The 15,804-nt window shown below is 53.4% G+C and overlaps 2 protein-coding genes across 2 annotated transcripts; one reads left to right on the top strand and one right to left on the bottom strand.

The window, feature by feature from the left end:
• Nucleotides 1–26: 26 nt before the first annotated feature.
• CNKSR1 (connector enhancer of kinase suppressor of Ras 1) lies at nucleotides 27–15,687 on the bottom strand. The gene is made up of 21 exons (XM_064281505.1): nucleotides 11,035–15,687; nucleotides 8,108–8,265; nucleotides 7,822–8,003; nucleotides 7,089–7,173; nucleotides 6,631–6,672; nucleotides 6,447–6,551; nucleotides 5,764–5,823; nucleotides 5,581–5,649; nucleotides 5,150–5,251; nucleotides 5,000–5,058; nucleotides 4,846–4,919; nucleotides 4,594–4,700; nucleotides 4,484–4,514; nucleotides 3,927–4,099; nucleotides 2,947–3,020; nucleotides 2,761–2,832; nucleotides 1,837–1,910; nucleotides 1,616–1,677; nucleotides 1,421–1,520; nucleotides 1,165–1,346; nucleotides 27–829 (listed from the first exon to the last, which is right to left on the bottom strand). Exons 1-21 carry the CDS (start codon nucleotides 11,084–11,086, stop codon nucleotides 569–571), a joined length of 2,124 nt encoding a protein of 707 aa, XP_064137575.1. The 5' UTR covers nucleotides 11,087–15,687; the 3' UTR covers nucleotides 27–568.
• Nucleotides 15,390–15,757, top strand: ZNF593OS (ZNF593 opposite strand). The gene has a single exon (XM_064281504.1). The coding sequence runs from the start codon at nucleotides 15,611–15,613 to the stop codon at nucleotides 15,755–15,757; it is 147 nt and encodes a 48-aa protein (XP_064137574.1). The 5' UTR covers nucleotides 15,390–15,610.
• Nucleotides 15,758–15,804: the final 47 nt, after the last annotated feature.

The raw sequence follows: 15,804 nt of genomic DNA, 5'->3' as shown, positions 1-15,804 counted from the left end.
GAGTCCCAGCCAGTGGACCACCGTGGGCCAGTTACCTACCCTTAGGCCAAGAGTGTTCACCCCAGTCCAAGAGTTCTTCATCTCAGTCCCCTTAGGGGAACAGATTCCTGATTGTAATATGGAAGTCAAAGGCATGTGGAGATTCATTTTAGAGAAATTGACTTTATTTGGTTGAAAAGTATCTCTGCGTAAAAGAATACCTGTAGAGCTCTGGTTTGGGGAGGGGGAACTGCAGAGGGGCTAAGGAAGGCAGTTCTATGGCCCCACAAGTTAGATAGGTGGGAGAGAGTTTCTTTTAGCCCAGGCTTCCTGTTCTTTCTTTGGCAAGGGAGGAGAGAGTGGCACAAAGCTCATTTTATTTTACTCCACTCCAGGGGGATCAGTGGGTTAGCTTGGGGTGAAACCATGGACTAGCGCTATTCCCAACCTCAAAGACAGCCCAGGGATGCTCTGTCCTAGACAAGTGAGAGCCACATGTCAGACGCTGGGAGTTGAGATAGCTCTCAGGGTCAGAGGTCAGAAGTTGTTCTTTCGGCCAGGGGGCAGGAGATGAGAGTGTTCCTCAGGGTCAGAGGTCAGGAGGTTGGAGGTTGTTCTTGGGAGTCGGGGGCAGGAGATGGGAGTGCTCCTTAGGGTCAGAGAGGGAGGACTGTTCTCTAGAGCCAGAGGTCAGGACCTGAAAGCTGCCCTCAGCCTGAACCACTCCCCAGGTCCCCAGGCCATCTGAGTACAGCTCCTGGTTCTGCTCCTTCCACCGTCGAAACTTCTCTCCAGTCAGCTCTGGGTCTCCAAGCACTTCCTCCAGGACCTGTAGCTCCTGCAGTTTTGCCTATGAAGGGAATAGGAGCTAAGAGGCCATGATCACCCAGGAAGAGGGGCAGAGCCCAACCCCAGAGCTAACCTTGGAATCTAGTATCTAGAACGTAGTACCTGGCAAAGTCTAGCCCAGGTCTTTGAATCTAGAGCCTGGCGCAGGAGCCCAAGAGAAAGTTCAAATCCCAACTCAGAACCTAGAACCTAGCCTGTCCTCAGCTGAAACTAGGCTGGAGCATGGAGTCTAGAGCTGAGCCTGGGGTGCAAAGCCCAGGATGGAGCCAGGAGCCAGGAAGCAAAGCCTGAAGCCCAGAACCCAGCCCCTTGTTGTACACAGTGCCCCCAGCTGACCTTCAGTGTGCTCTGTAGCACCCGCACCCGGTGCACTTGCTCATTGAGCTGGGGTTCTCGGTTACGCCGCATGAAGGAGCTCCGCCATTGCTCATGGGTGAGGGGTTGTGGCTTGCCCAAAATGGACACACCACCCTGCCTCAGCCCCCGTACCATTCCTTCCAGTGCCCCTTCGCCACTGTCTGTGGGGAGAGGGAGCAGGATGAGAGTGTGCCCACTCTAGCCTCCATCCCAGCTCCCAACCCCAGCATAGTACCTGTTGGAGGGCCGAAGGAAGTCCGTGGGCTGGCCGGCATGGGGGTGGCTGCAGGTGACGTGTCTCCAGGGATGGGGCTCCAGGCTTGGGCTGGGCTGGGCTGCAGGCAGGGCAGAAGGAGAGGAGGGTATTAGACTGAGTTCCACAGCCTGCTATTCACCCAACACCTCCTACCCCCACAAGTGCCCTACTCACCGAGGCTGAGCTGGACCCAGCTTCATCATCAGGGTCTTCTGCTTCTGTCTCACTGTAGCAGTCTGGGTGGGAAGACCAGTTGGGGAACCCATTAAGCCTCATAGGGTTTTGCGGGGGCAGGCTATGAGTTAGGGCAGCTGAGTTCCCAGCCCCCATCCCAGGAAAGATAGAAACTCAGGTGAGACGTGAGTTCCCTTTACCCACCCCTGTGAGATACCCACCTTCCTCTCGGGGTTGCGGGGCCCGGCCCGGAGACTGGTACTTGGAAATGCAGGTAATGAGATGGCGCACCCACCTGTGGAGGAGCAACTAGGTCTCAGGGAGAGACCAGAACCACAGTCATCAGTTTCCATTTACTGAGGCCTACTGTAGCCCGGAAACCCTGGTGGCGTAGTGGTTAAGCCCTACTGCTGCTAACCAAAGGGTCAGCAGTTCAGATCTGCCAGGTGCTCCTTGGAAAGTCTATGGGGCAGTTCTACTCTGTCCTGTAGGGTCGCTATGAGTCGGAATCAACTCGACAGCACTGGGTTTGGTTTGGTTTTGGACTGTAGCCCAGGTGGGACAGCGGTTAAGAGCTCAGCTGCTAACCAAAAAGTCAGCAGTTCGAATTCACCAGGTGCTCCTTGGAAATCCTATGGGGCAGTTCTACTCTGTCCTATAGGGTAGCTATGAGTTGGAATCAACTCGACAGCAATGGGTTTGTTGGGTTTTCTGTATGCCAAAGGAGCCCTGGTGGCGCAACGGTTAAGCGCTCAGTTGCTAACTGAAAAGGTTGGCGGTTCAAACCCACCCAGCTACAGCGCAGGAAAAAGACCTGGTGATCTGCTCCCATGAAGATGATAGCCTAGAAAACCCTATGGGGCAGTTCTACTCTGTCACATGGGGTCGCCATGAGTGAAAAATCACTGGAAGTCACCTGACAACAACACTGTATGCCAGAGGCTTTTTACCTACACCATCTTCTAATTTAATCCTCAGAGCAACTCTGAGAAGTAGGAACTTTAATTAGCCCACTTTCTAGATGAGGAAACTGGGGCTAAAAAAGGTGAGTGTCTTGACCAACCATTATCAGACCAACTTGTGAGAACAGGCCCCCAAGCACTCAGAGGTTGGTAGTTGGGGTGGGGGTAGGGTGTGGCACTCACATGCTCAGATCCTCCAGGGTGTCAGCAGCGAAGATGAAGGGTTTGTACATATCATGAGTGAGCTGAAACACACTGCCGGGGGGACAGAGGGGATGTGCTCAGCCTGGGCGTGCCTGCCCAGCACCCAGAGAGGCTGGACTGGGAATCCCAGGCCCATTCCCTAGCCCTTCACACCCCAGGACTTACTACTTTTTCTTCTGATCCTGTCCACTTTCCAGGCTGTAGTTGGAGACATTGATGAGGCCCTCGGCCTTTTCATCCTGGGGGAATCACAGCATGAAGGTCAGCTGGGGAACCCCAATATCCCTGAGGCCCAGTCAGTTCCTTAGTTACCCCTTGAGCTCCTGGGGTCAGGGAAGTGAGAGGGAGTGTCCTGGGCGCTCTAACCACAAGTCTCAGTGCCCAGAGCTCAGACAGGAATCTGGGGTAGGGATGGAGGTGTGGCCAAGGGGTGCCTCTGAGTCAAGAAAGGAGAGCACAAAGATACCCAGAGAAAAGTCAAGAAGGAGGGACTTGCTCATGCATTTGTTCCTTCAATAGACACAAATGAAGCTGCTCAGACCATTGAGCTTTGCAAATGCTGTTCCCCCTTCCTAGGGGAGGACAGTTTCTTTCCCCTCTTCCCATCTAACTAACCCTCAGGCATCACTTTCTTGGGAAGCCTTTTTGACTCCTCAGGGTGGACTGGGCACTTCTGCTGGGCTCCTACATGTCTCTAAGATTTTCCTTTGTCATCGCATGTGTCCCCCATATTGTCCCTGACTGTGTATTCATCCTCCTTTCCTACCAGCCTCTAAGTTCTAGAATAGCAGGGACTGTTCACTTCTTCTTTGTGTCCCCAGTGTCCAACCCAGAGCTGGGTACACAGTAGGTACTGAAATGTTTGTTGAATGAATAAATGACTGACTAGCCCATCACCAGGATGGACAGAATAACAGAAGAGGAAGAAGTGGTTTGAATAAAAATGATTCTCTTTTATACCTTCTGAGATACCCTTTACAAACTGCTTTGAGACATGTTAACTCATCTCACTCTGGGGAGTGTCCCTATTTTACAGATGGGAACACTGGGGCCCACCTGTGAAACAGATCGAGTGGGTGGTGGAATTGGGACAGTAACAAGGGCCTGAGGTGACTTATTTGCTTACCTAGAGGGGAGGATCTCACCTGGGGCTGGCGGTACCAGTAGAGCGTGTGTCTCTTGAGCACAAACCAACAGCGGCGCCAGCGTGGTCCCATGAAGCCGCCGGGCACCTTGCGCAGCAGCAGCCAGCCGTTGCAGTCGGGCTGGCCCAGCTCCCGGCATGACACCCGCCGGCGGCTCAGCCGCGTCGCCACGCCTGTGTAGCACAGCACAGCCAGGTCGGTGAGGGGCTGGAAGGCGTCCTGTACCCCTAAACCTGCTCCCTTGCCCCCAGAAGCACCTCCCCAAGTGATCAGAACATTACCCGTATTATCTCTGAGGTGGTGGTGATTCTTCCCATTTTATAGATGAGGAAACGGAAGATCAGAGAGGATAAGCCATTGGCTCAGTGGCACAGAGCTGGCCCAGGCTGGGAGCCCAGGCCTGTCTGACCCCAGGGACAGAGCTGTTTCCAGGTCAGCCCGTGTGTGAAGTGTATATGTGTGTGTGTGTGTGCGGGGGGGCGGGCAGACCAGTCCTGTAAAGATTCCTAAGAGCGCCTCTATATGGGAACCCCCATCCAGTCAGGAGCTTTTCATACCTTTTGATTTCTTCCGACCAGGAACAGGACTCTGGAAGGACAATAAGGGAATTAGAGAAGAGTCTAGCTCCAGACCCCCACAGCGCTCCTTGCTAAGTGCCTGAGCTTACCTTGTCAGGGTGTCCTGGGGGCTCTGGAGTCTCTGCTGTCTCTGCTGGGAATGTGGCTGGGGGCGCCGAGGGGCTGGGCAAGGGCTCAGGGTCAGGGGAGGCAGAGTCTGTCAGGGAGGGAGGAAATGGGGAGAAGGTCCTGAGCCCAGTGTCAGGACGTGGATAGGGGTCAAGGTTGAGAGGTCAGAGCCAGGAAGCCCAGATGCCTTGCCTGGGACACTGCTACCTGGTGCAGTAGGACTTTGAAAGTACCTGTCCGGGTAGGGCTGGGCCCAGGACTTGGGCTCAAAGTCACGTCAAAGGCAAAGGCTTCCTCTAACAGGGCCCTGGGGAGAGCAACAGGAGATGAGGTGAGCCAGGAGTTCTTCCACTGAGACACCCCCCATCCCGGGACAGAGCCTATTACCTGGGAGACAGTGGGGTCAGAGCCAGTGATTGGATCCTCAGGCACGGGGAGTCCAGGACCTGAGGGCCAACCAGAAATGGGGTGATGGAGCTGACAACAGGGATCTGAAAGCAGACTGGGGCGGGGTGAGGGTAGGTGGGGGAAAGGCACCTGCTGGGGGCTCTCGGGCACCAGGACCTTCTTCAGCACTAGGCTAGCCCCAGCTGACTCCCGCAGCAGCTCCCTCACCACGTTCTTATGGGGCCAGCCCACCTGGGAGACAGGCAGGGGGCAGCACAGAGACACTGGGCTGGCATCAAGCTGGGCAGGAGGCTCCGAAGGAACCCAACAACTCTTCCTCTCATACTCAGAGCTTGCTTTCAGCCTCCTGCCTCTGCTCAGCTTTACTCCTCCTTCAGGAAGCTCCCCTGAGCACCACCCCCGGCTCTGCCAAGCCATTCTGGCCTATCTGAGCTGGTTCATCTCATGGGAGGCAGCTCCCACAACGCTGGTCTCCCAGCAGAACCCTTGGTGCCCTCCGCATCCCACACCAGCTCTGCATTCTCCACCCCTACCCCCACGAACCTCTCTGCCTGACTCACCACCACCTGATCATTGATCTGGACAACCTCGTCTCCAGGCAGGATCTGCAGCTGGGAGTTGGTGGGGATCTGGTGTAGGAAACACGGTTCTGAGAGAGTGAGCATTCCTGGGGCCTGAAGCTGACTTGGTTGGCAGGTGAGAGGGCCAGGGGGTGGGCAGCTGAGAATGGGGTGGGCTCTCACCTGGGTGCCCACTTGAGACACAAAGTGAAGACAGTTGCTGGTGGTGTGGATTTCCAGGCCCTGCACAGAGGTGGAAGCTGTATCACCAGGGGCTCAGGGCGGTAGGGCCAGCAGGCAGGACCCCCTGCTGGGCACCAGGACTCTTAGGTAGGCTGAGCTGGGGAAAGAGCTGGCTCCAATTTGGCCTTGTCCCAACTTTCTGCAGCTCTGGGTTTGCTACTCTTCTCGACCTCTGCCTCTTCCTCTGAGGGCCAGAGGGAAGCTGGGGTCAGTGATTTCTGAGGCACCAGATACGTAGCGACTTTCCTGAAGGGAAAAGCAGGGCCAGGGCCAGGGGCAGGGGCAGGACAGGGCAGAGCTGGGGGTTCTGGTTTCCCCAAATAGCCAAAGATGAAAGCAGATGACAAGGCTCATGTTATTTCCCCTAACTTGCCCCTGAGCCCCCGCCAGGCCTGTATTCTGGGGCTGGAACGTGCCACCCGAGACCACACTAGCTACAGCCTGTAGGATTGGGAAGGTGCTGATGAGCCCAGTTAGGTCCTCTGGGCCTCCACTGTAACATCTGTACCAAAAAGACTTTCCAGCCGTAACAACTAAGGCTTCTGTAGAATCTTAGAACCGTATTTCAGGGCCCAGGCCAGGCTACCCAGGTCAGAGGTAAGAGTTCAGAGGTTGGGCCTCACCAAAGGATCATCCAGCTGCACCCGCTGTAGCACGGCCTTCTGCTCCAGCAGCTCCTCGGGGCTGCAGCTCAGGACGTGGTGGCAGATCCCGGCCACGTGGCTGCACTGGGGGAGGGGAGCAGGGTATCCAGCCTGAGCCCAGTTCCCCCGAAGCCCCCAATCCCCTTCAGCCTCTCAGACTCACGATTCTCAGGACTTGGCTTTCCTTCTCAGCTGCTGGGTAATCCTGGAAGCAGAGTGAGAGAACAGGGGCCACTCTGAGTAAGGGGGGCTGCCTCCTCCTGAGGGAAAAGTAGGGGTCCCTATTGTCCCTCCCTGCTCCCCCTTTCCTGGCCCCCTCCCAGAACTACAAGGCCTCTGAGCTTTGGCCTCCAGGTTTCGTCCTGCTGAGACTAGGCCCCCAGAAGTCATATGCCCTCCCCTCCCACCCACTTCTGGGAGTCAAACGACCCGGGCTTCCGCTGCCAGCTGGGGGACCCCGTGCCACTGCCGCCCTATACCCAGTGGCTGGGCTTCCTCTCTTCCTGCCCTTGCCTTGTCCCAGCTCTCACACCTGATCCTATACTGATTCACAGGTTATAAAAAGCTCTAGCCCAATTTGATCTCTCCGGCCTGGGCCAAGCTGGCCCCTGGATCCCCTACCTCCTGCAAGGCCTGGCCCAGCTCCCCGCACAACTCGCCAATCTCCTGGCAGGCCGAGAAGTCATTGAAGTGGGAGAAGAGGTACCTGGCAGGGGCACAGATGGAGCAGTGGTTAAGGGACTGTGCTTAACAATAAAGCCACTACACTACTTGGAGCTGTTCACTCATCTGAGACTTGGGGGTAATGTCTGCTCTGAGGGGTTGTGGTTTGGATTAAAGAAGATGATTGACACCTCTATAGAACTCAGCACAGGACTTACTTGTCAAGTGCCTGCTACATGCCAGGCACTGTTCTAGGCACTGGGGAGACAGACATTAAGCACATAATTACATTACAATGATTTAACTCCAAATGCAGTGAGTGCTGTGGAGTACAAGGAGCTCTGAGAGTGTATAACAGGGAAAGCTTCCCTGAGGAGGTGACATTTGAGCTGGGACCTGCAGGATAAGCAGAAGCAGCCAGTGAAGGGGTTGGGGGAAGCACTCTGGCAATGGCTGTTGATATAATGGTTTTGATCACAAGCTGGAGGGTATCCAGGCATCCAAGCATCCCTGCATAGAGAATGCAGTGCTGAGGGTGACCTCTCTTTGCCCCGCTCTGCCACCTCTGGACAACAGCCAAGCTCCATCTTTCCTTCCCAGGCCCTTAGTCACCATTGAAGAGACCAAAGATGAGAAGGGCCTCCCATTAGTCAGTCACCCCAACTCGGGCCCCGAGAGGAGCCTGAGGTACCTGTTGAGCCAGAAGAGGAGGGTACGAGCCTCATGCACCAGCTTCACAGCTGCACTGAGGACACTGGCAGGGATCTCAGCACAGGCCGCCAGACGGCCTTGGACTAAGCTCTGGAAGGTGTGGGTTGCCACCAGCAGTCCCTCTGTCAGGCTCTGCAGGTTGTCTGTCTGTAGTCCAGAGCTCTGTGCCGGTGAGGGGGAAGGTCACTACCCTGGCAGTAGCTATTGCCCATCAGCAACCCCCAGGAGCGTGGACATGGTAGCCAGTGTAGCCACTACTCACTTACCAGGGCCCGGAGCTGTTCCACCCCATCCAGGATGAGCTCCTGGTGGCCCAGGGGCCACACAGTCAGAGCTTCGAGGCTGCGGGGGCAGAGCTGGAGCAGGTACTTGCCTGGCAGCTCCCAGTCCTCGAAGGGATAGTCCTGCAGGGAATCATCAAGGCCTAGAGGGAAAGCAGGGGTCAGCACAGAGAGGGCAGGGAGTGTCACAACCTCCCCAGCCAGTTCTTCACCCTCTCAAAGCCCTTTTCCCTTCCATTTGCTCCTCATGACAACCCTGAGCCCCAGGCTGTGCTCTACCCCTTTCATAGACGAGGCCACTGAATTGAGAAATAGGACTGCATACGGTAGTGGTTCTGAAAGGGTGATCCCCACACTAGCAGCATCAGCTTCACCAGGGAACTTATTAGAAATGCCAATTCTCAGTTTTTTTACCCCAGGCTTTGCTGAATCAGAAACTCTGGGGGTGAGGCCCAGAAGTCTGTGTTTTTTTAAGAAACACTCCAGGTGATTCCGATGCTCACTCAAGCCTAAGGACTACTGATACAGAGGTTAGGAGCATGGGCTGTGGAGTCAGGGAGACCCGAGTGCTAGTACTTGAGCAAGTAACTTAATTGTTCCGTGTCTCAGTTTTCTCATCTGTAAATGGGGGTAATAAAAGCAACTACCTTCTAATCATGTGAGGATAAATTACACAATACATGTCAAGCCCTTGGCCCATTCCCTCGTTCGCAGTGGACAGTGAACAGCAGCCATCATATTATTGCCAGACTCTTTGTCATGACCTACAAGGCCCTGTAAGATCTGGCCACTGCCTGCCTCTTCAGCCTCATCTCCTAGCACAGCCCCACTAACACAACACCCATGGTCCAGAACACTAACTCCCTGTAGCTCCTGAAGTTCTCTTTTGCCTCAGGGTCCTCACCTATGCTATTCCTTTTGTCTGGACTGCTATTCTAGCTCCTTTATTCCCTTCTTCATCTCTCCCCGCCAGGAAGTCTTCCATGACTCCCAGGCTAGATCGGGGGCCTTTCCTCTTGCTTGCATAGCCCCCTGCACTTGCATTTGGTGTTGTGACTACGTGGTTAAGTGTCAGCCTCTCCCAACTTATCAGGAGGTCTTCAAGGACTGGGCCTTGAATAACCATTCATCTCTGACCCCCAGTGCCCAGCTTCTACCTAGTACAAGGTAAACCAAAGCAAACTCATTGCTGTTGTGTTGATTCTGACCCATAGCAAACCTACAGGACAGGGTAGAGCTGCCCACAGGGTTTCCAAGGCTAAAATCTTTATGGAAGCAGGCTATCACATCTTTCTCCTGCTGAGTGGCTGGTGGTTTCAAACTGCCTACATTTCGGTTTGCAGCTGAGTATTTAACCACCGTACCACCAGGGCTCCCTGGTACAAGACAGACATTCAAAAAATAAGAGTAGTAGTATCTGTTGAGTACTTACTCTGTGCTAGGGAAAGTTTTAACGGCTTTACATATATTAACATATTTCACCTCCACCACATCTCTAGGAAGTAGGGGCTATTATCCCCATTTTACAGATGGGGAAATTAACACACAAGAAGGCTAAGTAGCTTGCTAACTCTTGAGGGGATTCTTCCCATCCCCAGCCAGCCTCCTTCACTAGGGAATGGATGTGTACCCAATATCCTCCTGGTGTGGGATTAGGCACACTGGGCTGGGAGTTAACCTCTCACTCCCTGGCTGTGGGCCCTCCAGCAACTCCCTTTCCGCGGACAGTGAAGGTGTTGGACCACCCCCTCCCAGCAGAGCCGGACATGGAGCTGCACATACTTTTGTCTTTGTCTCATTTTGTCTACTCCATGAGGTCAGAGTTGCCTTTTTCACTTCATGGATGAGGAAACAGAGACCTATGGTCACAAAGCTGATGAGTGGCAGAGCTGAGCCCAGAACCCAGTCTGGGAGTCTGACTCCAGCCAAAAGACCTGCCCTTACTGGGGGTGTCACCCTGAGCCTGCCCCCAGCACTCCAGCTCTGTCCTCTGGGAGGGCTGTCCTCCCAGCTGCAGTCAGAAAGGCCCCACGTCTCTGAGTCTGTCTGCAGTTTAGGCCCTTTCCCATCCATTTGGGGGCTAGCTGAGCCTGGGGACAGCACCTGCTGCCCTGACGGGGGCCCCAGGTTGGAGTGTGTCAACCCCTTCAGTTTTCTCTCTCTGGAGAGCCTCAGAGTGGGGAGAGGGGAAAACGACACCAGGGCAGGTCCTATTCCAAAGCCTCTGAGCAAATCACTTCCCGGCTTTGTGCGTCGTTTCCTCTTCTGAAAAATGGTTTTAATAACAGACCACTGGGCCCTGGGGGAAGAGCCCTGGCGGTGCAGTGGTTAAGCACTCGGTTAAAAGGTCCGCGGTTCAAACCCACCAGCCCGCTGCACGGGAGAAAGGCGTGGAAGTGGCAGTCGGCTTGGCTTCAGTAAAGGTGTACAGTCTTGGAAACCCTATGGGGCAGTTCTACTCTGTCCTATAGGGTGGGTCACTATGAGTCAGAATCGACTTGACAGCAACAGGTTTGGTTTTCGTTTGGGGTCCTGGGGATTCGGGAAGATAAAGGAGATGTGGATGTGGGCCGGGAAGATAAAGGCGATGTGGACGTGGGCCGCGCCGGGGCCTCCCTGTTTTCGTAACAAAAGCGCTGCCTCCCCATCCCCACCCTGGTGGCCTTTTGGGATGCTGGGGAGATAGATGAAGGACCCCCTTCTGGGTCCTCGGGCCCTCCAGGGTCATCTCGTCCGTTCCTCTGCCTAGCACAGTACCTGGCAGACGCTCTATAAATATTTGTTGTTTGAGTAACCGACCGACAGACTCGGCAGGTCCTTTTTCCTTTTCCTCCTCCTACCCCTCTCCCCTGGCCGGCCGGGACCCCACACTTACCTCCCACCAAGCCGAGCTCTATCCCGGTCCCACCCACCTCTCAGCCAAGCTGCCACCTTCCTGGGGGTCCAGGTCTCTACCGGCTCCATGGCCGAGCCCCTCCGCTCCAATCGGCGTCCTCTCGGTCCCGCCCGCGCAGGTATTTCCGCTCTCAGAGCCAAGCTGGGCTGGGGCCGGGGCGGATCCGCCGCATACCTGGGCCCACGTGGCTAGCCAGGTGAAGCGCTGGCCAGCCACTGGCCCACCGCCTGTCCATCAACGGACAGAACCTGCCCTCCCGCCCCGCCCTTCAGGCGTTCTGTGCTAAAACAGCTGGGCGCCCCGCCCAGGGGGCGGTACCACTGGCGCCTGACCAGGCAACCTTGGAGTTGACCCTGGATCCTGCCCAAAATTTCGTATCACAGGGTGGGCCCCTGATCCCCAGGCTCTTCCAGAAAGGGCCGGACAATGAGCGATGAGTGTAGCAGTGAAGTACAAGTCCCAGCTCTGCAGCTTGTTAGCTGTGTGACCTTGGGCTAACCCTAACGCAGTGCATCAGTATAATTGCCTGTAAAATGGGTATAACACCCCCTACTTCAGAGGGCTGCTCTGCAGTACCTGAGTTAACTGCTCTAAAACCTTTAGAACAGGGTTTTTAAATCCCCTTCCTTTTATTTTTACAACAGACCCCTTTGACAGTTTGGTGAATTTCTCAGGATAATGCTTTTAAAAGCATAATACAAAATGCTTAGAAGGAGCACAATTATCATAAGAATATATTTAAATACACGAATTTATAATTAGTAATGTGTTTATTAACATTAAATAATGAGACTGGCAAATTGAAGCTAAATTGTTCTGAAGGCCCTTGTTGCTCAGCTTGAAAAACATTAACCTCCTCCCACATATCGATCAGAAGACAACAAAAGATAGGGAGTACAGGAAAGCGACGCAGAAGCCTAGGTCACAGGTGTGAGAACAAGCCAATTCCACATTTGGTCACCGAAACTTACTGGGTGGAGAGTGGCCCACCAACGACCAGCTACATCACAGGAGCGTCTAAAGCAGAAAAAGTCTGATCAAGTGTGATTTAGTAGAGGGTTAATAACGAGGGTTTCAAAGTAATAATGGGCATAAACAACATTTTGAGATACTCGCAATAACTACAATTTGATATGAAAATATCTGTGATTTCCGGTGGTGACAAAGTCACAGGTACTAATACTTCAATCCATAATCGAAGGAAATGGTAGTTTCGGTTAGAAGTTAGTGAATATAGAGTCGTTTTCCAATCCAAGTTTATGGGCCCCCTTAACTCTTAATCCCAGTTTGACCCCTTATCTTACAACCTACCACCCCTCTATCAGTTTGTCATACTGTGGTGGCTTATGTGTTACTATGATGCTGGAAGCTATGTCACCAGTATTGCAAATACCAGCAGGGTCACCCATGGTGGATGAGTTTCAACAGCTTCCAGATTAAGCCTAGGAAGAAAGGCCTGGTGATCTACGTCTGAAAATTAGCCAATGAAAACATCATGGATCATAACAGAGCACTGACACACTTCCTTTGGACATGTCATCAGGAGTGATCAATCACTGGAGGACAACACGTTTGGTGAAGTAGAGGGCCAAAGAGGGTGTTGGCGAGACTCCTGGTTAGATGGATCGGCACAATAGCCACAACAATGGACTCAAGTACGCTGGTGATTGTGAAGATGAGGCAGGGCCTGGCAGCATTTCATTCTGTTGTACAAGGATGCCAAGAGTTGAAGTCGACTCAATGGCAATTGCTAATAACATCTTAAAACAATGTTGGACACATAGTTTAAGTATTGCAGTTAGTATCATCATCATCACCATCATCCCAGGCCTGAAGACTCCCAGGATTATGAAATCAGAAGGAATCGGTTTTACACTCACTTGCTGTGTGACTGAACCCAATCCCTGCACCTCTCCGAACCTGCTTCTTCCTCTCTAAAAGAGAATATCTGTATCTTAGGCCTGTGAGAACATCACCTTGATCTTAGGGCTTTGAGAACATCCTTGTAAGTACTTTGAAATCTGTAATGTGAGGTTGTGGATTGCCGTTGAGTGGATCCTGATGCATGGCGACCCCATAAGTGCAGAACAGAACTGCTCCACAGTTTCCAAGGAAGATCACCAGGCCTATCTTTTGAGGCACCTCTGGGCGGGTTCAAACTGCCAACCTTTTGGCTAGTAGTCAAGCATTTAACTGTTTGTGCCATGCAGCTGCCTATAATGTGGGTTGTTATTGATATTATTAATATTATCTGAGTTAATAGTATTGCTTTAATTCTATAAGGAGAGGTCTGGGAGCCTTCCCAGAGCTGGGCCCTCCCTCAGTATTACCTACTTTGAAATTTCTCCCATTGCCCCAACACCAGATCTTCAACGCCTGTCATGATCTTGCCTGTAACCTGAGACCTGGCCTGAATTTGGCCTACAGAAAGCTCATGCAGTGTGTTTTGGTTGTGAACATTTAATAATTTCACATACCAATTGAGACCTCCAGCTTCCCTGGAACTCTGTCCCCTATGGCGACCCTCCCCACTTCCACACATGACATCACCATACAGCTTACGTGGCTCAGTGGCTGCTTCCTTTCTTCAAGTGGGCCTCGAGCTCTCCAGTCCCACAGCCCAGGCCTCTTCATTTGTGAGGAAGACCACCTCGCCTTATGGCTTCGTTCTTCGCTTCATGTCCTCGCACCCTGCACTGTCCCTCGAACACTCCTTCAAGCTCCGCCCTCCTTGCCTCTTTGTACGACAGCCTCCCCGCAGCACTCTGGGGAAGCGCAATACATTCTAACAGAGCCTTTCCCACAGTGTTTGGTAAACCTAGATCTGTCTCCGCCATCTTGACTTCATCAAATACCCACCTGGCCCTGAGGTGGCATCAGATACCGAGATGAGAACCAGTCAGTCCCTGCCTTCCCTGAACTCACAATCCTGTAAGGGAGAAACAGACAAGAATTCGCCACCACTCATTTATACCCACTATCCCCCCCAATAAATGGCTGGGGGCCTAATAAGCGCAACAGTGCCTTCACTCTGCCCCCAGCACCTGGTGGTGCCAGGCACTTAGGAGCTCAGTAAATGGAAGCTTCCGTTCTAAAGGGTTTTATGAATCTGCAAAAGTTACACATATTTACTGTGAACATGCCAAAAGTAACAGAATGGTATTAAGTGAAAGCAGGATACGCCTTTTTCCCAGCACACTCCTATCCCGCTCCCCAGAGGGGTCCACTGCTAAGTTTTCTCGGTGTCCTTCCATCCTCTACCCATGCAGATACTCTACATACTGTTCTGCAAACTGCTGTTTCCCAATTTATGAGATAGTTGATACCAAATGAAATAGTACAGTTCTTAGAACAATGCCCAGCCCAGTCTGCTGCTATTTTTTAAAATACCAGACTGCTTTCTTAGTCAGTATATACAGATTTATCTTTTTTTTGTTGTTTGTTTTTGGTTGCATAATAGCCACAAAATGAACGAGGCATAAGCTAGTCAGTCATTCACTTACCATTAGGCATTAAGGCCATTTCCAGATTTTTACTATCCCACAGAATAAACACTCTTGTACATGTATCTTTGCTCAGCTGTACATCTGTAGGACAGACTTCTAGAAGTGAAATTCCTGGGCCAAAGGTGCACACATTTCACACACATTCTTTCACTGAGTCTTCATAACTTCATAAGGTATTGTTGTCCCTAAGCTGAGGGCAAGGAAAAGATGGAAGTGTCCCTGTGGGAACTTGATCTTGAAGACAGAGGTGGCTGATCTCACAGGAGCCACCATGTGGAAAAGGCATGCCCTATTTGAAGGGGTTCATAAAGCACCTTCCCCCTCCTTTGCTGAGCGCTGATTGGCAGCACTCTATCATCTGGCGGCACCAGGTAGGAGAAGGACCCAGGCTGGGGCTTGGGGAGGCCCTCCCAGTACCTGGTCTGGACCTAGGTCTCCCGAGCACTGCTGAGGCCTTGCCTTCCCTGTGGTTGGGGGAGGTGCTGCTGCTCAGACCTGATGCTGATCTCTCCCGACAGCTGCTCCTGAGGCTGGCAGGGCGGGCAGGGGGTGGGGGGAAGGGACTGAATTTAAAGGTTCAGCTGCCCCACCCACTGCCAGATCTGGGTGGGCAGGCGCTGGTGAGCATCCTCTGAGGGCAAGGGTCCCACATTGGGGGAGGTCAGGGATCTCGGTACCCTGATCTCTAATCCTTGGCACCATGAACACCACCGCTCAAGCCCATCCTCACCCCACAGGCCGCCAAGAAGACCAGTGTTCCCCACCATGCGATTTCGATGCCTGACCCCAGGCTACTTCCGAGTGCTACAGGTAAGTACCCCTGACCACTGGCTGCCAGCACCACTGACCCCCTTCCTCTCTCCCCCTACCATGGCTAAATCACAGCCCCCACAGCCAGGCTGGCACATTCCCTGCCGCCTGAGCAGCCAGGGCACAGATGGGCAGTGAAGCGGAAGGGATTGGGGTGGAATCTCCCTGGGGCATCAATGGTTCTTTACCCAGCTGCACCTTCTCAGCCCTTTCCCTTCCTCCACCTTCCCAGAAGTCTCAATCAACCTCCCAGGGATACCCTCTGTGTACCCCCAGATGCAGATAGCCGGGCAGCTGAAGGCAGAGCCCCGGAGCCCATTGGCTGGGGTTGTGGCCACGCTGCTGGCTGTTCTCGGACTGGGCGGCTCCTGCTATGGTGTCTGGAAGATGGTGGGGCAGCAACAGCCACCACAGACCCCATGATGAAGCGGGCAACTCCCTACCCTGGCCCAGGGGTAGGTGACTCAGGT

The sequence above is a fragment of the Loxodonta africana genome, chromosome 3 (assembly GCF_030014295.1).
Source record: "Loxodonta africana isolate mLoxAfr1 chromosome 3, mLoxAfr1.hap2, whole genome shotgun sequence".
NCBI lineage: Eukaryota > Metazoa > Chordata > Mammalia > Proboscidea > Elephantidae > Loxodonta > Loxodonta africana.
The sequence above is the reverse complement of the archived record's forward strand: the minus strand, read 5'-3'. Positions and strand labels throughout refer to the sequence as shown.

Coding starts and splice junctions, on each gene's coding strand:
- CNKSR1 (XM_064281505.1), bottom strand. CDS start 11,086: ATGGAGCCGGTAGAGACCTGGACCCCCAGGAAGGTGGCAGCTTGGCTG. Junction 5,252..5,580: donor AGATCAATGATCAGGTGGTG/GTGAGTCAGGCA, acceptor CCTGTCTCCCAG/GTGGGCTGGCCCCATAAGAA. Junction 1,911..2,760: donor ACCCTGGAGGATCTGAGCAT/GTGAGTGCCACA, acceptor GCTCCTCCACAG/GTGGGTGCGCCATCTCATTA.
- ZNF593OS (XM_064281504.1), top strand. CDS start 15,611: ATGCAGATAGCCGGGCAGCTGAAGGCAGAGCCCCGGAGCCCATTGGCT.